This window comes from Malaclemys terrapin, chromosome 10 (assembly GCF_027887155.1).
Source record: "Malaclemys terrapin pileata isolate rMalTer1 chromosome 10, rMalTer1.hap1, whole genome shotgun sequence".
NCBI lineage: Eukaryota > Metazoa > Chordata > Testudines > Emydidae > Malaclemys > Malaclemys terrapin.
In genome coordinates this window covers 48499254-48524986 of record NC_071514.1, presented here as the reverse complement: position 1 = coordinate 48524986, position 25733 = coordinate 48499254, and the positions used below count along the sequence as shown (strand labels likewise).

Sequence of the window (25733 nt, the reverse complement as noted above, 5' to 3'; positions counted from 1 at the left end):
GCCTTTCTTCGCTAGAATCTTTTGTATCCGCAAACGCACTCCTGGTTAGGGTTTACTTTTTGTAATTCTTCGGGGTAAAAAGAGCCCGCGACTTCCTCTTCTACGTTATCTTGTAATGCCTACACAGGCCTCTGTCCTCGTAATAAAATCCCAGATGTGATAAATATTTCATCAGTAAAGGTTTGCTGATATACCTTTTCAAAAGTACCCTTCATTTTAGAAACCCTTATGTGATCCTCTTTCTTAAAAATCATTCGCGGCGCCTTTAGTTTAAAACTGTCCCCATAGACAGTTTTCCAAATGCTCAGCACGTTAGCATGCGTCACGTCGATTGGGCATCCTTTGACAGTTCTGTGATAACTTCTGTTGTAACCATCTATGAAGGCCTGCAGCACATTGATGCATTGAAAGGTGCTACGGGCAGTAAAATACCTCCACATCTTTGATTTTAAAGTTCTGTTAAACCTCTCCACGAACCAGGCCTTGACTTCGTTATTGGTACCCCATGTTGCTTAAACAAAGTCTTTAAAGCTTTGTTTAAAAACTCTTCCTCGATCTGTTTGTAATTTTTGCGGCACGTGGCCTTGTCTAAAAATAGCTTTAAATGCCTTTGCCACCTCTTCCCCTGTCTTATTCTTTAGGGATATCACCCAGGCGTATTTAGACAAAATATCTATCACCATTAAAATATATTTACGACCATCATTGTGGTTAGAATAGGAGGTCATGTCAACCAAATCCGCCTGCCATTGCGCGTCCACATCAGACATAACCATTTTATTTCTTTTAAATTTAATCCTTATGTAAAGTGTAAGCATCTTGATCCACAAGACAAGCTGCAACCTGCTTTCTGCTCAAAGTTTTATGGTGCCTTTTAGCAGCCTGAAATAAGGGTTTTACACCCCAAAACTCCCAACTTCTCCAGGAGAGTACTACATTTTCTTTAGCAACCTCACCATGTCTAACCCGTTTTACTTTAAAACGTATGTATATGCAAGATCCAATTTTTGCTTTTATTTTTATTTAATACAGAAGCGGTTATACACATCTTACTTTTTAAAAGACAAGCTTTTAATGCAGAAGCAAAGTAATATAGGATACAGATATACACTTTTATTTAATGCAAAAGCAAAGGGAATGATTATACAAGCTTTTTTATTTTACAATGCATCTTAATCAATATTCAGGTTTATTTTTTTTTGACCCTTTAGGGTAAGGACCTGGCATGTAAAAAGTTTTAGAATCCATTTTACGAACCCTGCTACACACTGATCAGCCAATTTTGGCTGCCACCTTATTTGACAGGTCTACCAGCAATGCCACCGGGTCTGACGTCCCTGCAACCTCCCTGATCATTTTGACCACTTCAATTACAATTTCAATGGTCATGTTAAGCTTTTTCAGTTTGTAGCCTTCAGCTATAATTATATTTAGGATCCGGGCCACATCAGTTTAGAATAAATATGTCTAATCTGGTGAAATACTTCTGAGCAACCCCAAATGATACAAGGGTGACTAAGTGGATTGGGAATATCAACTGCACAGGCTGTACAGTTTTCAAAAAGCTGTTCTTTCAAGCAATGGTAAATGGTTTTTACTACAATAAATAATAATAATAATGGCTATAATGTCATCTTCGCAGCTCTGCTGGTCACCCTCCTTACTTTTTACAGTCTTTTTTAAAAAATCTTGCTTCATACAAGAACAGCAGGTGCATATCATGGATATTCTTTTCAAAGGGCATCTTTCTTTATCCTCTTTATCCTCTGAACATGTCTGGCAAAAGCAAAGAAAAAAACATGTTTTAAATTCTTTGGTGCAATCATTTAAAAATAAAAAAGGCAAACAATTTACTCATGCTACCTCAGTCATACCCTCATCTGATTCTGAATCATCATCATCCCCGACTGTTGCACTGTCGGGCACCTTGTCAGCTCCCTGTTATTAAACACAAACAAATAGCCTTGTTTAAACCACCCCTTATATATATATTTATATTTCTTTCAAGATGCTCTAGGTTGTTTTTACCTCATTATGTTCTTTTGATTCTACATCTGATGACAGCTCGCTGCACACCCTGGCTGTCTCATTTCTTTCTGAATCACCACAGGCGGAGGTTCCGTCGGTAATCGTTTCAGCAACCTATTATTAAGCACAACCGTATAGTAGCATTTAACCACCACCTTACATAGATATATTTCTTTTCTTTCAAATAATTTAAGATGCTTTTACCTCATCATGCTCTTCTGGCTCTGCATCTGTCGGCCACTCGTCACACACCAGAGAGGTGATCCTGTAAGTCCCTGACTTCGTTATCTGTCCAAAAACCAAAAAAATAATTTTTAAGGGCATAAATGTAATAATTATTTTCACACCTGGTAAAGCTTTCACTTGCTTTTACCATAACAATGTTGCCAACTTTCCATGACTTGGGGTCTATCGGTTGGTTCTCTACATCACTATCCTCCAACGGTCCTTCAGTTGCCATGTCCTTGCCATTTAAAAAACAAAAATATTTAACCATAAATATTTATAAAACATTTGTAATTTTTCATCTATTTGTTATAAAAAGGGCCTTACCTCCGCCTTCAAGTCTGCTTCCTCCAAAGTTGGCAAGAAATTTTTTCACATGCTATCCTTTTCCTCTTTTACAACTGGCAGTGACTCCATAAAGGCTTCCTGTTTGTTCGGTTCAATTTCAGGATGAAATGCGGGGTTCGGCAACGGGTCTTCCTCTTTCGCAAAATAAGTGTAAATGGGTCTTCTTTTCTGAACACAAGCTGGGGCACCCACAGGCAATTCTGGCTTCTTGGCATCTGTAGGCATCTTGTAAAAGAACATGGCCATTGTGTCTAGGCTACCAATTTTAAAATTGCTGGTCACAAAAACATGTGGTTTTATACACACAGTCAAATGCTCATTGGCTAGAGTTTTTCAAATAATCCGTTTCTGAAGGACTCTTGTTTTAAAATCTTGGTATGAAAGGATTGGTTCAAAAAGTGCATTCTGTAAAACAGCTATGGATTGGTCCACCGAAGGCAGGGCTAGCTCACAAGGTTCGCCGCCCAGAACAGCAATCATTTCACTACCAACAGTTGCTGGGGTAGGATGTTTTGCTCTGCATGTGTTCAGTAACACAGCCTCTCTTATTGCTTTTTTTTTTTGATTCTCTAAAACCTTTTTTTCTTTTCCCTGTGCTTATTTTTCCTCTTTTTCTATTATTTAAAAATCATCTCTCCTTACTAAATCTAACCAAACAACCTTTCTTCTCTTTAATAACCTTTCTTTCCTTTTTCCCTCTAAACCTAACCAAAGCTTTCTTTTTTAATCTTTAAGCTCTCTCATGCTATTCTTTCAATCCTTTTCTCTAAACAATCAACCAAACGTATCAAAGCACAAGCATGCAACATTCCCCCTATTCAAACATAATTTTTTTTTCAAAATGGCCGATGTCGCCAAACCTCGACACCAATGGAAATGGGAATGGAGGGCGGGACATAAGCCCTAAAGGGGGCTTGGAAACCTGTCAAAAATAGATGGTGATGAATATTATCATGGTATATACTACTACATGTGGGTCAAGACAACTTTTCCTGGGCTACTTCCTACTAAAGTCTTTTTAGTTTGGGGCATGGCCCCACTAGTCCAGTTGCCCCAGCGTTGGGGCTTATCTGCAGGCTCCCCTTGGCAGGGTAAGGCTTACTTGCTTCCAGTGGCTGTGCTGGCTGTCAGGTCACCAATCTCTTTGGGCAGGCAAACAGAGAGCTCCTGCCTCCTCATTATTCAGCTCCCAGGTGAACCCAGCTCCCTTCTTTTCTCCCCAGCTCCAGGCCTGGCATTTGCTGCAGATATAGCAGGGCAGGGCTAGCTGAACCCAAAGGTTTTCTTTAACACCTGCCATGCCAGGTGGCAGTTTCTCTGCTCCCTCACACATTCTCTCCCATGATTCCATTAGGGGTCTGTCACACACACACTGCAACTGCTCTCCACCATCCCATGAAAAGAAGTCTGCATTCAGATGAGCTCTCCTAGCCCGGAGCTGGTTGCAGGAGAAGGGCTGGAGGCAAAGGGACCATCTCATGATTCAGGGGTTGTGTTTTTCATGGCATGTAGCCAACAGAGAGGGGCAAGGTCAGTGACTAGGGTGAAGTGTGCACCCAGAATGTAATAACTGAATGAGTCCATAGCCCATTTTACTGCTAAGGCTTCTTTCTCGATTACGAAGTAGGCCTTCTTCCTCGGGTACAGCTTCTGGCTAATGTATAGTATGGGGGTGTTCGTTAACTCCTACTACCTGACATACAATGGCTACTAGGCCCACATCTGAGGTGTTCGTCTGTAACAAGAACTCCTTGGTGAAGTCAGGGCTGTACAAGATGAGTTCCTGACAGAGCTGGGCTTTCAGAGTTTGAAAAGCCTCCTCACAGGCTCTGGTCCACTAGATCCTTTTGGGACTCTCATTCTTGAGGAGATCAGAAAGAGGAGCCACAATAGAGGAGAACCCTGGAACAAAACAGCGGTAGAACCCAGCCAGTCTTAGAAATCAGCATACTTGTTTCTTTGAGGGGGGGAGGCACAGCTGGAGGACCCGCACCTTGCTAATCAAGGGTCGGACTGTGCCCTTTCCCAATGTGTACCTGACGTAGGTGGTCTCATCCTTACTAAGGTGACATTAAGTGGGGTTCGCTGTCAGGCCGGCCTCTTCAAGGGACTGTAGCACCGCGGTCACATGTTTCAAGTGGTTCTGCCAATTGCAACTATAAATCACCATGTTGTCTAGGTATGCAACTGAATACCAGCTATGGGGGTGGAGAATTTGGTCCATTAGTCACTGAAATGTGGCCAGGGCCCCATGCAAACCGAAGGGCATGGTCTGGAATTGGAAGAGCCTGAAGGGGGTGGAGAAAGGTGCCTTTTCGCTGGAGTTGGGTGAGAGGGGGATCTGCCAATATCCTTTTGTTAAGTCTAGAGTAGTGATGTACTGTGCCTTTCCTAGCAGGTCAAGCAGCTCATCGATGCATGGCATCGGGTACGCATTGAACTTTGATATTCCATTAACCTTGCGGAAGTCAATGCAAAAGGGGTGGTTCCATCAGGTTTAGGGACCAATACCATGGGACTTTTCCAGTCACTGAAAGACTCCTTGCTAGCATTGAGTGGAGTTCCTTTTTCATGGTCTCTCTTAGTTTCTGGGGAAGGTGCTGAGGATTTTCCCTGACCTTAACTCCTGGTTCCATCTGAATATGACGGGTTATCAGGTGAATCTGTCCTGGTTGGGTCAAGAAAATGGAAGAGAAGGCAGTGATCAGTTGTTGAGCCTGATTTCTCTGCTCTGGGATAAGGTTGTCCCCAACCTTGTTGTCATTGGTAATTTATGTAATATATCTTGTATATTTGTTAGAATGTGGTGAACTGAAAAGTGTAAAGTAGGTGAAAATGAACTAATTTATATCATTTTTACTTATTTACACCAAATATATTTCTCTTCTTTAAAAGGGCCATTCTGTTCTGTAACTTAATGTATAATTCCAGACCTGGAATGACTGTTTGCCTTGGTATAACTTCCTTCTGATGTCCAGAACATTGATGTGCAGAACTGGGTTTGAATTTCAGCAGGGATAAAATGTGAAGACCAAAATGTGAGACTGGAGCTTCAGTAAGGCTACCTTATTCTTTAACATAAGTATTTAGTTTACCATGATAACAGGACCCCAGCATATAATACTGTTACCAGATTTGCCTGTTACTTTGGGGTATGCTAATTTATTAGGGTTACTCTTCTGGGTGGGGGAGGTCTGTAATTCTATTAATGTACTGCTTGTGTCACTTGTGTTATCATACGGAGCTTTACTTCTCCCTGTTGCAAGTTCCCTCCCAATGGAGCTATCCTGCAGGACCTAGGTTCCCCAGGGCTGGGTTCTTCCAGCCCTAGAATCAGATGAACACATGCACACATTAACAGAGTGTGTCAGAGAGGACCAGGTTAATCAGCACTCCCAAGCAGATCCCTTATATGTCCCTGGACTCAGTAGGCTGGGTGGAGCAGCATTTCCAAGCTGTCACCGTCATAGGCCCTTGGATTCAGCAGGCTGGGTCGAACAGCACCTCCAAGATGTCACCCTCATATGCTATGGGAACCGCACTGGAACAGAGTAAGCCTGAGCAGGCTGGGTCGAGCAGCACTTCCAAACTGCCACCTCATATGTCCCAGGTTCGGCACGTCCCTATCCTCACTGTGACGTTGCACTCTATATGATTTTATGAAAGTATGCTGATGAGTATGAATATAATGTAACTAGAATATGCTCCGTGCAAAAGGTCTCTTGTAAGGTATCATTACAAAGCTTATAATCTACTGAGAGTGGTCATCCTATTTGTATAAATGTACCACTCTTGTATCTAAAACTAGAAATATAAAATATAATTCTGAGGGCCTATTGTAATTATGCAAAGTGTGGGCCATTAATGGTGGTTTGGAATCTTGATGGCTCCCATTAACCAGGACAATTGTCTGTAGATGGCTCTGTTTTACTTGTGAGTCTTCCTGTATATGTATGTGCTGGCAAGTGGGTAATGAAGTCTTACAGTGACATGTGATCATGTCACCTGAACTGGAATCCATCTTTAACCTGATGTTTTTCCATTGAGGGGGTTGTGGTGGGAACCCAGAGGGACAAAGGATTCGCGCCTTAATCAAAAGTTATATAAGTGGGTGGAACAGAAAAAAGGGGGAGCCATCATGAGAAATCCCCTACCTACCACCCGAGCTGGAACACGGGCTGTACCAGGGGAAAGGATTGTGCCCAGACTAGGAATGTGTCCAGTCTGTGAAATAAACTTATTGAAACATTTCTGAGGGTTAGATTTTACCTGTATTCAGTTTTATTACTGTATTAGGCTTAGATTTGTGTGTTTTATTTTATTTTACTTGGTAATTCACTTTGTTCTGTCTGCTATTACTTGGAACCACTTAAATCCTACTTTCTGTATTTAATAAAATCACTTTTTAATTATTAATTAACCGGGGGGTGGGGGGCAAACAGCTGTACATATCTCTCTAGCAGTGTAATAGAGGGTGAACAATTTATGAATTTACTCTGCATAAGCTTTATACAGGGTAAAATGGATTTATTTGGGGTTTAGACCCCATTGGGCGTTGGGCATCTGAGTGTTAAAGACAGGAACACTTCTGTAAGTTGCTGTCAGTTAAGTCTGCAATTTTGGGGCATGACCCTGGGTCTGTGTTGGAGTGGACTGGCATGTCTGGCTCAGCAAGATAGGGTGCTGGATTCTCAGGCTGGCAGGGAAAGCAGGGGCAGAAGTAGTCTTGGCACAACAGTTGGCAGTTCCCAAGGGGGGTTCCGTGATCGAACTGTCACACCCACTTTCACATTACTATTGTTATGATAGTGACCCACTTGATGAGCAAACCCTACGGGATTTTTGGACACTGCAGGGATCTTTAGCTTAGGTATGAAGAGCGTTGCTGCAGAGCGAATGAGGAAGCCAAAAAACACCTATGAGGGAGAGAGAGAGAAACAAGCAGCTTAACCACAAAAATTATTTATTGCCAGGTAATAACCATAGGGGGGCCAAACAAACAAAACAGTTATAATATTAAATATAACTTAAACTGATCAACACAAGTTGGGGTCAGAAAGCTATACCGAGAGCGAGCGAGCTGGGCTCTCGCCACTCCGTGAAGCTTGAATCGATTGGGGGTCCCAGGTGGTGGTGGTAGCTGAGGGCCAGGAGTGCTGGAGACAGGCAGAGCCCCCAACATGATCAGTCAGGAGAAGATGAAGTCCCAATGGAACTGATGCAGATTTTGGATCCAGGCATCAGAACACTTATTTGAGCACGGGTAGGGTTTTTTCTAGGGAAACAACAATGGTTCCAGGGAGAACACTAGATTTGTTTATGGGTAAACAGATGGCTCAAGGGAGTATACCAAAGTTGTTTTGTTCAAGCTAGACAATAGGAACTGATTATTTCTGGCTATGGGCAGTGTTCCTTAGAGGGAGTTCAAAATGCAATTAGGGAGCTTCACTGTTTTGGATACCAATAAAGGATTTATTACTAGAATTGGTCTGATAACTACTGAGCTGGGTGTGTGCAGGCGTGGGTTCATTAACATCTGGAGCAGAGATCCCCCATCATACAGTGCTTCCCTGCTTTTCTGGTCCTGGAGTTTTGTGCGGTTCTTGCACTCGAATCTCTGTTCTCCATTCTGTATGCTAATGAAGATGCCTTCCTGTCCCATCTTCGATGCAAATGAGGTTAGGGGAGTTTCCTTAATACTGTCACCCTTGTCCCAGGGGTTTAGGTGTGTCACCCACTGCCTCTTCACTGCTTTTTGTAAGTCTCTCTTCTGATCAGTTTTGGTTCAAGCAGAGGCTGGGGGGCAGGGATGGTCTTTCGTGAGTCGTGTACCCCGGTACTGTGCCCTAGTTCCCCAGGAAAACAGAGCTGATGTAGTTTACCCTGATAACAGGATCCCAGCATATAATACAGCTTTGCTATTCAGGTCAAGATGCTGCATTGGGTCCATCTCAATCAAATGGCTAGGCTGCCTTCATGGTGGGGATCTCTCATTTTGCAGCCCTTAGTCACACTTTTGCAGGAAACATGCAGCTGACTACTCCAGCTTGTGTATTTTGTGTGCAGTCCTTGAGTTTAGATAACTCTTCAATGTGCCCCTGAGGCAAGAAACCCACCAAAACTTGAATAACTAGTGTCAGGTAGGCTTCAGTGTATTCTGTGGGTTGTATTATGAGACTGGACTCTACCTGCACCTAGATACTTGAGGGGGGACTCTTTCTGCGAATGTCATAAATGTAAAGATACTGTCTGTCCAGTAGAGATTAAACTCCTCCAGTCTGCTGAGATTGGGGATAGAGACCCTGAGGGCCAGCGTTTTGCTATAAGCTGTACAGTACTTAATATACTAAATAGTAAAGCCTTAAATAGAGAACCATGTAAGTATTTAATTTACTGCAATAACCTCCCCCGTCCCCATTGAAGTTTTCTGTCTAATTAACAAACAGACCATCGGGTCCCTTTTGGTAGACTCCTTACATTAGGGTTACCATACGTCCGGATTTTCCCGGACATGTCCGGCTTTTTGGGCTCCAAATCCCCGTCTGGGGGGAAATCCCAAAAAGCCGGACATGTCCGGGAAAATCGGGACCGGAGGGGCTGGGCCGGGGGCCAGGCCGGGCGCCAGCGGTGCCGAGGGCCGGGGCGCCGAGCGCCGGGTACTGGCGGTGCCGAGCGCCGGGGGCCGGTGAGGTCTGGGGCCGGCGGTGCCGGGGGCCGGCGGTGCCGAGCGCCGGGGGCCGGTGAGGTCTGGGGCCGGCGGGGCCAAGCGCCGGGGCTGAGCGCCGGCGGGGCCGAGCGCCGGTGAGGTCTGGGGCCGGCGGGGCCGAGCGCCGGGGGCCGGCGGGGCCTGGGGCCTGCGGTGCCGGGGGCCGGTGGTGCCAGGGGCGCCGGCGGTGCCGAGCGCCGGGGGCTGGGGGGTGCTGAGCAGGCCGGGGGTGCTCGGCCGGGGGGCCGGGCCGGGGGCCGGGGAGTGCTGAGCAGGCCGGGGCTGCTCGGCCGGGGGCCCGGGGGCCGGGCAGGGGGCCGGGGGGTGCTGAGCGGGCCGGGGGCCTGGGGACCAGCAGTGCTGGGCGGGCCGGGGGTGCCCGGGGCCGGCACCCCAGGGCCCGAGCCGACCCAAGCTGGAGAGGCCGGGGGGGGGGGCCAGCCTGGGCCGCGCCTCCTCCCCCCACAGCCCCCTTACCTGCTTCAGGCTTCCCGCGAATCAAATGTTCGTGGGAAGCAGGGGAGGGGGCGGAGTTGGGGCGGGGGCCCGTGGACTGTCCTCCTTTTGGAGGCTGAAAATATGGTAACCCTACCTTGCATAGATGGGGCCCCTTTCATTAGTAAAAACTACCCCAGCATCATTGTTGTTACCAGGAATACTGCGGGTCTTCTTTCATAAAAGGGATGGAGTAGGGAGTTTTGAAGGGAGGGTGAGGACGGATCTGAGTTTACTTTTAACCCTTCGGTGTATGATTAAGTTGCCTTCTTTACGGGTAGCCTCGACTCCCCTCCCTCGTGTGTGGGGCTGGCGCTGACGCAGCACGCGGGAGGCGGCGCTGGGAGTGCCCATTGGCGCAGGGAGGAGGAGGATGGGCAGAGCCCGGCGGCAGCCTCAGCCTCAACATCCAAGGGAAGGCGGAGGCAGGCTCGGCAGGTGCCTCAGCGGCGGTGCTCTCCCTGGAGCCCGGCAGGCCGACGGGCGGCAGGATGCTGGAGATCCAGCTGGACGATGGCGGCGTTGGGGTGTACCCGGGGGACGATTACTGCTCGGGCTCGGTGATGTCGGAGCGGGTGTCAGGCCTGGCCAACAGCATCTACCGCGAGTTCGAGCGGCTCATCCGCTGCTACGACGAGGAGGTGGTGAAGGAGCTGATGCCGCTGGTGGTGACGGTGCTGGAGAACCTGGACTCGGTGCTCACCGACAACCAGGAGCACGAGGTGGAGCTGGAGCTGCTGCGGGAGGACAACGAGCAGCTGCTCACGCAGTACGAGCGCGAGAAGGCGCTGCGCAAGCAGGCCGAGGAGGTGAGCCTGGGCCGCTGCTTGCCCACCGTCTGTGGGCCGGGCTGCGCCGGCCACCCACTCGGAGCGGGGGAGGGCTCTGCGCCAGCAGCTGGGGATGCCTCCAGGGATCGGGATGGGAATGGCCTGCGCCAAGACGCCACCCTAGTCAGGGAGCCAGCACAACCCTGGAGCAAACACTCCCTTATCCTCGGCACCCGGCCATCTCCGGGGGCCAGCCAGGCGCCTGCCGAGAACGCAGTCTCTCTCATCCTCAGCGCGGACACGACCCCCTTTCCCAGGGACTCCCTCCTCCCCTCGGCATCCTGAATTCTTCACCCCACAGCTGGGGGCTGACTCAGCCAGTTTGCTCCTCCCACCCTAGGTCTCCGTTTTCGGTCCCAGTGCAGCTGGGATGGGAGAAGAGGGGATGGGGGCCAATTATTCTTTGAGGAGCACAGTGCCATGGCGCAAAGGCATCTGGCATGTTCTGGTACCAGTAGCGGGATGTCATTGCTGCGGTGGGAACTCTCGTTTGTAAACATTAGAAGAGGAGCCAAGAGCTCAAGTTGCTTGTTGTAGGGGCAGTGCTGTGTCTGCCAACTGTAAATGGTTGGGGTGATGGAAGTGGAGCTCCATGGATTTCATTCTTGCCTGAGCCACTCAAAGGGATTGACAGCTCTGAGGTTTGGTTTAGGGTGAGGTGACTTGATCATTTGGGTGTATTGTCAGTCTTTTAACAGTAGGCTTGTTGTTGTGTCATATCAGGTGAGTCCTACATTATAGGGGGCAGAAATGTTCTGTGGACTGGCCATAGGCAAGGCGGGGATAAATCTTTTCTCTTATATTGGCAGGCCCTGGTTCCTATCTCCCTTAAGTCAAATGTTACTGTCAAAGTGACTTCATTCCAATCTCTAATAGTGATTTCCCCCCTCCCCCGATCACATTAGCATGGACAGACTTGGGGGTGAAGGCAGGACAGAGAAAAGCAATGGTGATTGTAAGGAAGCTTGACATGCAATGGGAAGACTTAATAATTCTGAAATATCTTTCTACAAGAACACCTTGTTCTACAGCTAGGGTGCTATCAATGTGTGGCATACATGATGTTATTTTAAGTGTTGTTTCTTAGCTGTGATTAGATATACTCCTGATTGCATTGTTCCAGAGCCATAAATGTTCTTGACAGCTGTGACCTTACATTCCCTGCAAACATATCCTGGAGATTTTACCTTTCTTGAAGTGAGATAAGATCAATCAGAAAATGGTCGTTTCCTTTGTCCCCAAATCTAGGATTGTATTGTGTACGTAGGCAGGATCCACTGAAGATCAGTATGAAAGTAAACAAAGTTGAGAGGTCAGCATTTGGTGAAGCTTCCCTGTTGTTAAAATAATTGTTGCCAACTTAAAAGCAAGAAAGAGGAAAATAAACTAGCAAAAAAAAAGTAACTGGGGTTCTGTGAATTTGACGAATTTAATTTTAAAAATGAGAACAACAAAATAAACCACTTGGAACATATGCTGCTAATATTTGTTTCTGATTAGAACAAATAATTTTAAAAAATCAGTTTACTTTTTATACTTCACTCAATTTGGTTCGACAATGGTAGTCCATGTCACTTCATTAGGCTAGTGCACGAGCAGGCTACACAGTGCTGTAATGTTTGGAAATGCTTTTAAATCTAAACAATAAGCTGTTCATTTGAAATAAAAACAACATTCCCAAAATATTGGTCTCTAATTCTGTGAATTTATTTTTACCAGACCTACAGTTTGGGCCTTAATAACATGTCTTCTGCAACCAAAAAATGTAAGGTTTTCTGGCTGTCGGTTCCACTCTTCTCTTACTCATGTCTAGTGCAGTGCAATTAAATTGATGGGGAGCAGCCTGGAAGTGGCTCATGAGAGAGACAGTCACCTGTCTGAAAGAGGAGCAAAATTCCTTGATTACTAAGGGCAGGTCTTCACTACAGGGGGGGTCGATTTAAGATACGCAAATTCAGCTACGCGAATAGCGTAGCTGAATTCGACGTATCACAGCCGACTTACCCTGCTGTAGGGACGGCGGCAAAATCGACCTCTGTGGCTTCCCGTCGACAGCGCTTACTCCCACCTCCACTGGTGGAGTAAGAGCATCGATTCGGGGATTGATTGTCGTGTCCCGACGAGACGCGATAAATCGATCCCCGAGAGGTCGATTTCTACCCGCCAATTCAGGCGGGTAGTGTAGACCTAGCCTAAGACCCAACAGGAGCCCAGGAGGGAAAGAATAGCTCACTTCCATACCTCCCTCTTGCTGTCTATACTCCTGCCACTACTAATTCCAAGAGTGGCTCCGCAGCTTTCACAGGCTCATCCAGGCACTTCGAGGGGCTGTGGAGCCTTTTGAAACAGCAGTCTCTGAGCTGTAAGGAATGAAATCCACACAGTTGCATCAGCCCTCTTTCTCCCCCACAACAGTCAAGTGATTGTCCCTTAATTAACCCAAGATCGTGTTGATTATTTGTTACCATTTTGTAGATTAAGAATCAAAAAAGGATTGAGAGTCATTGACCTAGAGTCTGATTTGATAAGTTACCAGCGAGAGAATATTTAATGCCTATGGTTCTTGAATTCAAGGATGATATATAGCATAGTGGAATATTTAATTAGAAATATCCTTCTTTTAATGTCGAAAGTACGCAACTCTGATAAATCTTAAATTTGGTTTTGGTGTTGTATTTTGATGATTTCCAGACTGCATTTAAGCTCCTGAAGGTGTTCCTGGCTTTATTGATTTTGGTGCTGCCCAAGTATGTGACTGTTTCTACATTGGTGAGAACATAATCCTCTATCCATACTGGTGATGGTGAGGCAATATTAAAGGTCATGATATCTGTCTTATTGCGGTTGATTTTCAGTCCAATTTGCTGGCTCAATGCATTGAATCAAGTTGGTTTTTTTTTTGTATATGGTATTGGGTATGTGATAGGAGAGCGACATCATCTGTGAAGTCCAGGTCTTCAAGGGATGAAGTGCAGAATGCTGGGGAATGAGAAAGTATGACATGTCCAAACAGTCTTCATTCCATACAACCTGCCTCAGAAAAATCCTCCATAGCTTTTGGCCCAGAACAATCTCAAACCAAGATTTATTGACACTGATGGAAATCACCAGACTAGCAATAAGATAAACACCTGAAGGCAAGTGAAAATGAGGCTGCCCAAAAACAACATGGCGAAGAGCGATGGAAGCCAAGCTGAAAAACCTGGGGCACAGCTGGGGAACAATTGAAAGACTTTCCAGAAACAGACAGGAGTGGAGAAGCTTTGTCACTGCCCTAAACGTCAGAGGCATAATAGGAACATGATGATGATGATACTTCTTGTATCTGGAATGATAGTAAAGGAGAACCTCTCAAACTTGTACATGAGTAACTCGAGGCTTCGCTGGGTGGGATACTTTCTTATTAAATCTTTGCAAGGCAGAGAGAGAGTTTCACTCTTGATTTATAAAATGGGAAATGGTGTCCATAGATCTAATATTTTGGAATGGTTGTGACACAATCACTATTGAAAATACAGTAATTATGATCAAGCCAGATTACAGGGGAATATAGGAACTAATTTATGGTCTGATCCTCAACCATTGAAGTCAAAGTGAGTTTTGCTTTTGATTTATTGGGCATGGGAGGATCAGGTTTAGTTTATACTAAGTCCCTGCAAGCCAGTGGAATGTCAATAGCTGGTTTCCTGGCAGGAAGAATAGAGAAAGCAACCATAGCAGGATGCTTTTTTCCTAGGTTTAAAAAAAATTGCTTATGATAACGATTCTCTGTCATCCTTATGCATGACTGAATGAATGAAAATGAAAAATTCTTTGCAGAGAGAATTGCAACGAATAGAGCAGTAGAAACCAGGTTTTTTTATAAGAACAAACCAAAAGAAATCCTTCTCCCTTCCCCTAACAAATAGTTTGCATAGTGTAGACAGCCCTTCCTTACCGCTGTTTCCTTGGACCTACTTCCCAAACACTCTTTACTAGGAAGTGCAGCCAATGATGGGTTATTTGAGCTGTAGTGGTAAAGGTCAATGAGTTTTATGGAGAATTTTACTGTGATAAAGCAGGCATAGAATTTCAAAAGTAAAAATCACCTATTTTCTCATATGGCTGGCCATTACATAGCAGTGTGCACAATAACTGGAGGAAGTCAGTCCCTCATAATGTATTTAGCACAGTTTTAGATATGCCAAAAGAAAGTTTAGTGCCATTGTCTTAAATCAGATAAATCTGAAATGTTAAGAACCATAAACATGGTGGGCAAGAACTTCCTGTTAAGGGGTTGTAACATGAATCTGCTAATGTGAGCTGCCCTGTCAGATTAAATGGCAGGGTTGTTCTCAGGGAACTGGGTTGAGTCCCAGTTTTGACTTATCTCTGCATATTAATACCAATTAAAACTGTTAAATTGTCATTGAGATTTTGGGGGTGGGAGGGATGAAGATAAGAATCTGATCTGTTAATTTTTCTATAGTCTCATTTCAAAAAACCTCTCAGTTCTAGATATTTTTGATCAGTTTATGAAGATGAAATTAACTAAAATCAAAATGGACATTATGCTGGGATACATAAATAATGCATCATGCTCCTCCTGTTAACTGTGACAGCAGTACCAACCAACCTTATTATCAGTGCTGTGGTAACATAGAAAATGATGGCACACCAACAAGCCTTTCTTGGCATAATGTGTAGACAGAAGTTGTTAAACTACTTTAATGTCACCTCCACTCAAGACATTAAAAAAATAGTGTTCCTTTTGTATGAGAACACTTTCATTCTCAGTCTAAGAGGATATTATGGACATGTGTTTTTAAAATATTTGGCAAAAGCTAAACAGACCTTCACTTTTTAATTGCATTTCAAGGCTTTAGATATAGATTGATTCAATTTTTGTTTTACTTGTCCTGAAATGGAAGTGGAAGCTCCCCAATACATGGATAGGAAAACAGGAGCTTCAGTGAAATTAGGTAGTGTTGGCAATTCTTGTGATTTTATGGCTCAATTTACAATATTTGGTGGTTTTCTTAAAATCCTAGCTGCTGGAGTTGTGTGATTACATGGCAATCCCAGCTTATTTATTTATGTATTTATTTATTTGTAAGTTAAGGCTAAGTTTCTGGAGCTCATGAGGTTGTGGAGAAAAGCTTGAACATGTGACCTCTAGACTAGAGGCTTAAAAACCAGAAGGCAAATACAAAACCTCCACAATTTAATTATTTTAATCTCATGATTTTTTGAGGCTGACTAATGATTGTCAACTGCTTGGGGTTGACATTACTGCTGTAAGTACCTCTGCTGGACTGCCCTAGGGTATGCTAGGAAGACTCTTTTCTTCCTTCTGTTGAAGAGCACCGCTATCCCTAAAATGTGCTACATTCGGACACTGCTCATTTCTACACTGAAATAAGTAGGATCAGTAAAGCTCACATTTGGGCCTTCAGTCTCATAGACTCATAGACTTTAAGGTCAGAAGGGACCATTATGATCATCTAGTCTGAGCTCCTGCACAATGCAGACCACAGAATCTCACCCACCCACTCCTGTAACAAACCCCTAACCTATGTCTGAGTTATTGAAGTCCTCAAATCGTGGTTTAAAGACCTCAAGGTGCAGAGAATCCTCCAGCAAGTGACCCGTGCCCCACACTGCAGAGGAAGGCGAAAAACCTCCAGGCAGGAGTGCCGCCAGCTTTTCCGCCGCCCTAGGTGGCGGAAGGTCCCGCCCTGAAATGCCGCCCCCCACAGAGGCAGCGGAAGGTCCTGCCACCTAAATACCACCATGGTCGCCGCCCCCCAAATTGTAGTGCCCTAGGCGACCGCCTAGGTCGCCTAATGGGTTGCGCCAGCCCTGCCTCCAGGGCCTCTGCCAATCTACCCTGGAGGAAAATTCCTTCCCGACCCCAAATATGGCGATCAGTTAAACCCTGAGCATGTGGGCAAGACTCACCAGCCAGCACCCAGGAAAGAATTCTGTGTAATAACTCAGATCCCATCCTATCTAACATCCCATCACACACCATTGGGCATATTTACCTGCTAATAATCAAAGATCAATTAATTGCCAAAATTAGGCTATCCCATCATACCATCCCCTCCATAAACCTATCAATCTTAGACTTGAAGCCAGATATGTCTTTTGCCTCCACTACTCCCCTTGGAAGGCTGTTCCAGAACTTCACTCCTCTAATGGTTAGAAACCTTTGTCTAATTTCGAATCTAAACTTCCTAATGTCCAGTTTATATCTATTTGTTATTTGTTCTTCTGTCCACATTGGTACTAAGCTTAAATAATTCCTCTCCCTCCCTGATATTTATCCCTCTGATATATTTATAGAGAGCAATCATATCTCCCCTCAGCCTTCTTTTGGTTAGGCTAAACAAGCCAAGTACTTTGAGTCTCCTTTCATAAGACAGGTTTTCCATTCCTCGGATCATCCTAGTAGCCCTTCTCTGTACCTGTTCCAGTTTGAATTCATCCTTCTTAAACATGGGAGACCAGAACTACACACAGTATTCCAGATGAGGTCTCACCAGTGTCTTGTATAACGGTACTAACACCTTTACTGGAAATACCTCGCCTGATGCATCCCAAGACCGCATTAGTTTTTTTTAATCTGTGTTTTGTGTGTGTATATATATACCGATGTACACCAACTGACTTTGATAGCAAAGATATGGAGTCAGTTGGTGTACATCAGTACAGCTCCATTGAGGCATGGAGCTGAGCTGATCTATCTGAGGAGCTGGCCCATTGGCCTTATGTTTATGTGAAAACTGTTTCCAGTGAATTTTAAACACTGCAGGGGAAGATTAGCCACGGCAGCATTTTATTAATTAGCAAAGTGAAACTGAAAATAAATTGGTCTCTGGGCAATGGCTATGCTGAGAGAAATGTAAAAAAACAGCATGAATCCTAAAGACATACTATTGAGACAAGCTGGGGGAGGTAATAGTTTTTATTGGACCAACTTCTGTTGGTGAGAGAGACAAGCTTTCATGCTACACAGATTTCATCCAATAAAAGTTATTACCTCATCCACCTTGTGGCTCTAATATCCTGGGACCAACATGGCTACAACACTGCATATAAAGATTTATACTAGATCATTCATGTTCTTTCACTTTTAATCTTTTTAAACTATGTCCCCCACTTAATTTTACAGTTTGGTATGAACTTTAAGTATCTCGTACTCAAGAAAAATGTGTGCATTAGTATCAAAATTATATCATCATGGAGTTACTTCACCCTGCTTTCAGAGATTTAGAGTGTTGGCCAACTTTGTTGGTGTGTAAGTCTTCTCCCTAGAAAAGTGCTTGGAGCTGAGGGCTTGGAAAGCAAGAATGTTTCCTAACATGTTTAAGGAAGAGAGGGTATCATAACTCCATCTTTTCCTTACACCACTGATTAAAGCCATTTGAACTGCATAGAATAGAATTCAGACTGGCACATATCAATGATAGATCTAACTTTCCAGTAAAAAGCTTTTATGCTCTGCTCTCTTCACTGAAGTTCAAGGTCTATAAGCAGCATCCATTGAAAAATTGCTGCCAAAAAAATGCATTTTGATTTTAAATGAGCAATCTCCGCAATTGTGACTTCTTATTTCTGAACAATAAAGTTCCCTTCTTGTCTAATCAAACTTCCAAGCTGTTACATTTGAAACGTTTTGTTTGCATTAGCTAAACAAGGATTAGTTTAATCCTTTGCTTTTAACTTTAGGAGTCAGGCTTGAAATACCTGCTGAAAACTCAGCTATTTGTATGGTGCATAACATGCCCTTTAACTTACTCCCAGAAACATGTTCTCCACGCCAAGTTTCAAAGATTTCTCCTACTTTCAAAGCCCCTGTCAGATCTAACACTGGAGCTGGTGAGGACTGCTCCAGAGTGGGCCTGTGATGTGACATTTTCCCTTCTGTTAGCCCTAAAGCCCGTTAACAAGTTGATTTTAAAATATAGTAGCTTCCAGCAGGCTATCTTTGCGACCTCCTCTTGACTTCTTGTGTGTGTTTCTGTGCTCTGATCCCCTCAACCTTTTTAAGGGTCTAGGAGGGCGATTGATTGAGCCTTTGCAGGGGTTGCCACTAATATGTGTAAGCAGAGTCAGGATGAGCTCTACCTTGACATCTGGTGGTGAATTATGGCGAGTGTGGAAAAGAACTCCAGGGGCTGATCTTGTTTGCATAGGCACACCCACTCACCTGGCATGAAACAACAGCAACTGAAAGTGGTTATTTTGGCTGGTGTGGGATCCCCAGTTTCTCTGTTATTGGGGCAGGAAGAATAAAGTTTTGTTACCCTGATTCTGTGAATCAAGGCCAGTGGAACTGTTGTATGACAGAAGGACTGAGTGAGTCCTTCACCATTACCTAAGTAGCACTTGCTTGACAAGGGGCATGGGTTACAAAACCCAGTGAATTGAGAGAGGATGGGGACAGGTCTTTGTACCTGATGGTATGGGCCCTTCTCTGAGGGCTTGACATACCAATTGCACCACCTCCTCTCTCCACTGTTGAATGTCAGAGCTAACTTTGATTCTATTAGGAGTCTAGTTACAGGTTGCTGAGCTGAATTCACTTTGGGCCAATGGTGCACCAGTTCTGGGGCTCCCCTACTATGAGCTGAAATCACAAAAGAGCTAAAGTTATTAAGAGCTGAGATCAATGAGTGCTGTGTTAACTAGTGGGGGAGCCTGAAGCTATATTGCTAAGCAGCTGGTGGAGCAATTTGTGGGGGTGACTGGAGGAGCAGTGAGTGTGGTGTGGAGCTTTGCGGGGCTGGTTGGAGTGGCCCAAGGAACTGGAAGAGCAGTGAGTGGTGCAGAGCCTTGCGGGGCTGGTTGGAGTGGCCCAAGGAACGGCAAGCGGAGCTGTTTGCGGGGACAGCTGGAGCGGCTCACAGGTTGGTGAGCGGAGCGGCGCAGCTTGTAGAGCGGAGTAGTTTGTGGAACGGCAGGAAGTGGACTGGCTCGTGGTGAAGGCTGCGGCGGAACCTCATGGAGAGATGGCCGGCCTTGGATCATGTAAGGTGTCCTTTGACACCCTGAGTGCCCCCCTTTTACTCTGGACTGCACTAACCAGGGACAGAGACTTTGGGGTTTGTTGGACTTCTGGGACTTTGGGGGTGTTGGACTTTGGGAACTCTGAGTGATTTTTGGGTTGCTGGATTCAAGAACCAAAGGGAAAGGACACAGCCCAATTTGCTAGGGTGGGTTTTTGCTCATGGTTTGTGTTATGAATCCTGTTTGTGGTGGTTTTTTCCAATTTAATGCTGATGTCGTTTACCTCATGTTATTAAATATTTTCTGCTACACTCAAACTCCGTGCTTGCGAGAGGGGAAGTATTGCCCTTGTTGCTGCCAACTTAGATGGGCAGAAGGGTTATATATGTAACCCGTATGCATCTGGCCACCATTCCTTCCTAGTTCCCAGAGCCAATAAAAATATTACTTTTCAGACATGTGTTGTAATTTTAGGTAGGAAAATTTAGGATTTTCCCCATCCTCCTCTTTCTTTTTAAAAAACAAAAACACTTTGACTATTGAATATTTTATTCTTATGTGATGTTTTATGATATCTCAGTTGTTTGTTTCTAAATGTTTGTGGGGGAAAATATAAATGTATCATTAAATCCTGTTGGAGACTGGCCTGTGGTTACTGTAGGCCAGATTTTCCAAGATATTTAGGTGTCTTAAGATATGAATAGGCTCTTAGTGCAATTTTCAGAAGTGCCTAAACAAGTTGGCAGCTTTTGAAAATCCCACTAGGCTTCTGTCAACATCTGTAGGTGCCTAAATACTTTTTGAAGTATGGCTCTACCTGCCCTGTTGAGGGACACTTTTAAACACTGTCTCCCCTATCCCCACACACTGATTTTCTTGTAAGGTGTCTAGGAGACAGTAAAAAAGTTTGTCTATCAGATTGCAGCTATGCTGTGTACTCAAGGATCTGTTTCTCTCCCTTGTGATTTTTTTCTTAATTGTCTGTTGTTGTTTTTCTGTCTCGGTGATATGAATCTCACAGTCTAGGAAAGAACTTACTCTTTTCCCACCCTGCAATCTGACCTCAGAAATAGTTGCTTGATGGAAATTTCTGCAGATTGGTGGTGATCTCATACCATAGAAGAAGAAAAACATTCTAGCAGACTCTAGATAAAACGAGACTTCGCCCATCATAGTATATTAATAACTGTGTGCAGTTCCCTTTATATTCTTCAGACCTCTATTCACCTGCTCCTGATGGTTGCAGGCATTGACATGAATGAAAATGAATAGGTGAGATGGGTGCATTGAATTTCACCCACAAAATGAGCAGCACAATCTCTGTGTTTATGCTGTCTTTTGTTAAATGTTATTGTTTTTAATATCTTTTCAGTCTTGAAACAGGGTAGCTATTGATCCTGGAAATTTCTAGGAAAATACTGAGAAATTTCTCTGAGACTAGATTTTTTTCCTGCTGAATGTATAAATATTAAATTTCTCAATTATGACACTTTCCATCTAACTTGTTATAGACTTCAAACGTAAGCAGATTTTGTGACCTGCCCCTTCAACTAATCAGAAATAAAACTGAGTATGACTGAGTGGCTATAATGGGATAGTAGAAAAAATTCCAAGTGTTGGTCAGGTATTTAACATAGTATCTACCTATCTGTCCCTCTTGTCAGAACTGTATTTGGTTTAGAGCTGATGGTTATGTTATGATTAAAATTCAATACTGAATTCAATAAATACAATACAATACAATTCAATAAAAAAACCTAGTTCCCTGGAAATCCTGCAATTTCAAATTCAGACCTCAGTAACCATTCAGTGGAGGTAAAATGTTTCATTTTCCCCTTTCATCCGACTTATGTTGTGGGCAAATCTCTCTGCAAATCCATGGGGAAACATCACCATGAAAACTAGCAACTTTAAGCTGGGATTTTCAAAAGAGCCAAAGGGAGTTAGATACCCAGTTCCCACTGAAGTTCAATGAGCTTTGGCACACAACTCCCTTTGTTTATGATAATAAATACATCAGGGTAATGATAGTTTGCTTGGGGGAGGACTGTTTGTGCATAGTTCCTATCATATTGTAGACATTAATGATATAATAATAATAAACAGGCTCCTTTGAAAATCCCAGGCTAAGGGATTGTGTCCAAGATGACAGGTCCATAGTGTTCCTACACAAAAGAGTGCTGGCATTGGAATTTCAGAATACTTTAAACTGCAAAAGAAAAACTGCAGCCTTGGAAAAAATCCAAACTTACCTTTCTGTTGAACCAACAGTCAAGTCCTCTGTGTTCTGGCTTTGTGATTTATTTGTCAAGCATCCAAACATGTGCTGGCTGTCCTGCAAAAACTAGTAAAGAAACAGTCCTTGCCCCAAAGATCTTACAATATAGTCAATGTGTCCACAAAGTGAAGGTCATAAACAGACCCAGAGAGAGAGAGAGAGAGAGTGTGTGTGTGTGTGTGTTGGGGCAGAGGGGATGTGCAGAGGAAGGACAAAGTGAAGATCACAGATTACTCAGGAGTCATATTGTATCTTGGTGGTTCTGTTTCCTCCTCCTCCTCCACTCCAGAGATGTAGGCCATGTCTACACTACGGGGACTATAGCAGCAGCATAGTTATCGTAGCTATGCCAGCATAACCCCATATTGTAGACAGTCTACTGTAATGAAAGGGATTTTTCTATCACTGTAGGAACACCACCTCCCCGAGTTTTGGGGGTCAGATGGTAGCTAGGTTCATTGACCTAGTTGCATCTACACCAGGGGTTAGGTCAGTATAGCTGCAGTGCTCAGGAGTATGGATTTTTCCCACCCCTGAATGCCTTAGATATGTTAACAGAAGTTTTACACGTAGACCAGGCCTCAAGATGTAGTTGAGTAGCAGAAGCTGGTTTTTAGGAGGGAGGTGAAAGAGATGGCTATGGAATGGGTTTGCAGAGGAATAGGGGGTTTTGTTTTAGAACTATCTACTGTTGTGAAAAGTAGGTTTGGTCATTGCAGATAATCTACTGCAGTTGTACTTTAGGAAACTGACTAGCTTTGGTTTTAGACTATGAAAGCTAAAATGGGTCAGGGAGAAGTGTTTTTGAACTTAGTGTGTGTATGTGTGATTCAGGACATTGGGGGAGTTTGATGGAAGGGCATGGGGGGGCATTGCCCCCCTAAACTGCAAGCCCCAGGCAGGCAGCCTGAGTATGCAATGTAATGAGTTCTGCAGAGAAGACAGGAGACATGCTGCTCCAGCTTCTGCTCCTGAGGCAGGGAGTCAGAATTTTTTTTATAAACAGAGTGATTAACAAGTAAGAAAGGGTTAAGATGCTTCCTAAAGTTAAATGATCTGTTCCAAGCTTGGGGAACTGCAAAAATTAAGTAACCTAAATGACAGAAAGTAATTGTAGATTTTTCTACAGTTGTTTCAATTGTTGTATTCAAGAGGTAGTAACAAAGTTACTAATGTTTCTTTGAGAAGATAATTGATTTTTTTAGACAAAAGAAGTACAGTAGATCTAATCTATCTGGATGTCAGTAAGGCATTTGATACAGTTCCACATAAGAAATTATTAGTTAAATTGGAGAAGATGGGGATTAATATGAGAACTGGGTAAAGGGGAGACTACAACAAGTCATATTGAAAGGTGAACTGTCAGGCAATAGCAGTGGTTCTCAGCCCGCAGTCCGCATGCAGCCCAGTTCAGCTTTGTGCTAAAGGCTGCCCACATGCCAGGTCTGCCAGGTTCCTGGCTGCCTGGTGAGGAGGGATTCGGGTTGTCGGCCTGCCCCATGTGATGTGATTCTGGGACTGGGGCTGCCGGCCGTCCCCATGGGGTTGGGGGTCTAGGGCTCCTTGCCTGCCCCACAAGCTTCAGGGGCTGGGGCAGCTGCATGGCGGGGATCCAGGGTGGGCAGTTGGGATCTGGGGCAGCTGCGTGGCGGAGGGCGTGGTGGGGGTCCAGGGCGGGGGCGCTGCCGGACAGCCCCGCGGAGTCTGGGGTCCCAGCCCCTGCGGCCCAGGGAAAATATTGTGAACTACATATGCATCCCACAGTGTGTAATAAATTGAGAACTACTGGGCTAGAGGGAGGTTACTAGTGGAGTTCCTGTGGGATCAGTCTTGGGATCAGTTTTATTTTTATTACTGACCTTGGCACAAAAAGTGGGAGTGTGTAATAAAATTTGCAGATGACACAAAGTTGGGAGGTATTGCCAATATGGAGGAGGACTGGAATATCATACAAGAAGATCTGGATGACCTTTTAAATTGGAGTAATAGAAATGGGATGATATTTAATAGTGCAAAGTGCAAGGTCATGCACTTAGGGACTAACAAGAAGAATTTTTGCTATTATCTGGGGACGTAATAGTTGGAAGTGACATAGGAGGAGAAAGAGCAGGATATATTTGTTGATTACAGGATGACTATGAGCCGTCAATGTGATTCGGCTGTGAAAAAAGACTAATGCGGTCCTGGGCTGCATCAGGTGACGTATTTCGAGTAGAGATAGGGAAGTGTTAGTACTATTATACAAGACACTGGTGAGACCTCATCTGCAGTACTGTGTGCAGTTCTGGTCTCCCATGTTTAAGAAAGATGATTTCAAACTGAAACAGGTGCAGAGAAGGGGTACGAGAATGATCTAAGGAATGGAAAACCTACCTTACGAGAGGAGACTCAACGAACTTGGCTTGTTTGGCCTAACCAAAGAGGGCTGAGGGGAAATATGATTGGTCTCGATAAATACATCAGGGGTGGGATAAATACCAGGGAGGGAGAGGAGTTATTTAAGTTAAGCACCAATGTGGACCCCAGAACAAATGGATATAAACTGGCCATAAACAAATTTAACTTGAAATTAGGTGAAAGTTTCTAGCCAGCTGAGGAGTGAAGTTCTGGAGCAGCCTCTCAAGGGGAGCAGTGGGGGCAAAAAAACCTAACTGACTTCAAAGTTGAGCTTGATAAGTTTATGAAGGAGATGGTATGACAGGACTGCCTACAATGATGTGTGGCCAATGGTGTCTTTCTGTAGCAAAAATCCCCAACGGCTGGAGACAGGACACTAGATGGGAATGACTCTGAGTTACGACAGAAAATTCTTGCCCAGGTATCTGGCTGGTGGGTCTTGGCCACATCCTCAGGGTCTAACTGATCACCATATTTTGAGTCCAGAAGGAATTTTTCCCCTGGGTCAGATTGGCAGAGACCTTGGGGGTTTTTCATCTTCCTCTACAGCATGGGGCACCGGTCATTTGCTGGTTTGAACTAGAGTGAATGGTGGATTCTCTGTAACTTGTAGTCTTTAAACCATGATTTGAGCACGTAACTCAGCCAGAGGTTCGGGGTTTATTACAAGAGTCGGTGGGTGAGGTTCTGTGGCCTGCAATATACAGGAGGTCAGACTAGATGATCATGATGGTTCCTTCTGACTTTAGTAAGAGTATCTGAGTAAGAATTTACATTACAATTTTAAACCTAACCAGTGATTTGCCACAAGATGTCAGAGCATGTTAGTATTAGAGCTGAGTGGGTCTCATATTTATTTAATTTTCTTTCGTGATATAGGAACTAGATACAGTGCTCCTGTCAGAGATTTCTAAATTATTATCTACAAAAAAACCTAGAGTTTTCAGTTTTCAAAGTAGCCCCTGGAATCACAGTTAAAGTTGCCCCTCCACCCTCCAAAAAATCTGAAATGGCACCCGTGTGGGCAGGCATGGAATTTGCCCCCTCCCACACATGGCCCCATTGGCCTGACTGGCTCCGCACCCCAAATATAGAAGACAAACTTCGCCTAGGGTTCAGGACTAATCCTGTATGAAGTATAAATCAAAGGTTTATTAAATGCTGCGAAGAAGCTGATACATTAAGGAGTTTTATTCTTCTTCGTCGCTTCGATGAATCCCCATTTTTGAGGTATTTTATTTTTAACCTGATGCTGTCTATCTCCACCTTCCATTTCAGTTATATTAGCTGTTGTTAAACTTAATAGTCTCACTAAAGTCCTGTGGGACTGTTCCTTAGTTAGTAAAATGTCCTCCACTTTCTACTAGGCATAGACGGTGGATTTTCTAATGTTTCTTGTGTTCTCTCAGTTTCAATGACCTGAATTTGGACT

General features: G+C 44.3%; 1 protein-coding gene and 1 long non-coding RNA gene across 5 annotated transcripts in view; one reads left to right on the top strand and one right to left on the bottom strand.

Moving 5' to 3' along the window:
• Window positions 1–1086: 1086 nt before the first annotated feature.
• On the bottom strand, window positions 1087–2101 carry LOC128844032 (uncharacterized). The gene is made up of 3 exons (XR_008446422.1): window positions 2029–2101; window positions 1875–1938; window positions 1087–1776 (listed from the first exon to the last, which is right to left on the bottom strand). It is a non-coding gene; the product is annotated as an uncharacterized LOC128844032 (long non-coding RNA).
• Window positions 2102–10210: 8109 nt separating this feature from the next.
• MAPK8IP3 (mitogen-activated protein kinase 8 interacting protein 3) overlaps window positions 10211–25733 on the top strand; it is a 163113-nt gene continuing 147590 nt past the window's right edge. For all 4 annotated transcript variants that reach the window (XM_054041312.1, XM_054041314.1, XM_054041311.1 and 1 more), the window contains exon 1: window positions 10211–10611. In XM_054041312.1, the coding sequence (XP_053897287.1) occupies window positions 10294–10611 (318 nt within the window). In that variant the 5' untranslated portion in view covers window positions 10211–10293. The remainder of the gene's footprint in view (window positions 10612–25733) is intronic.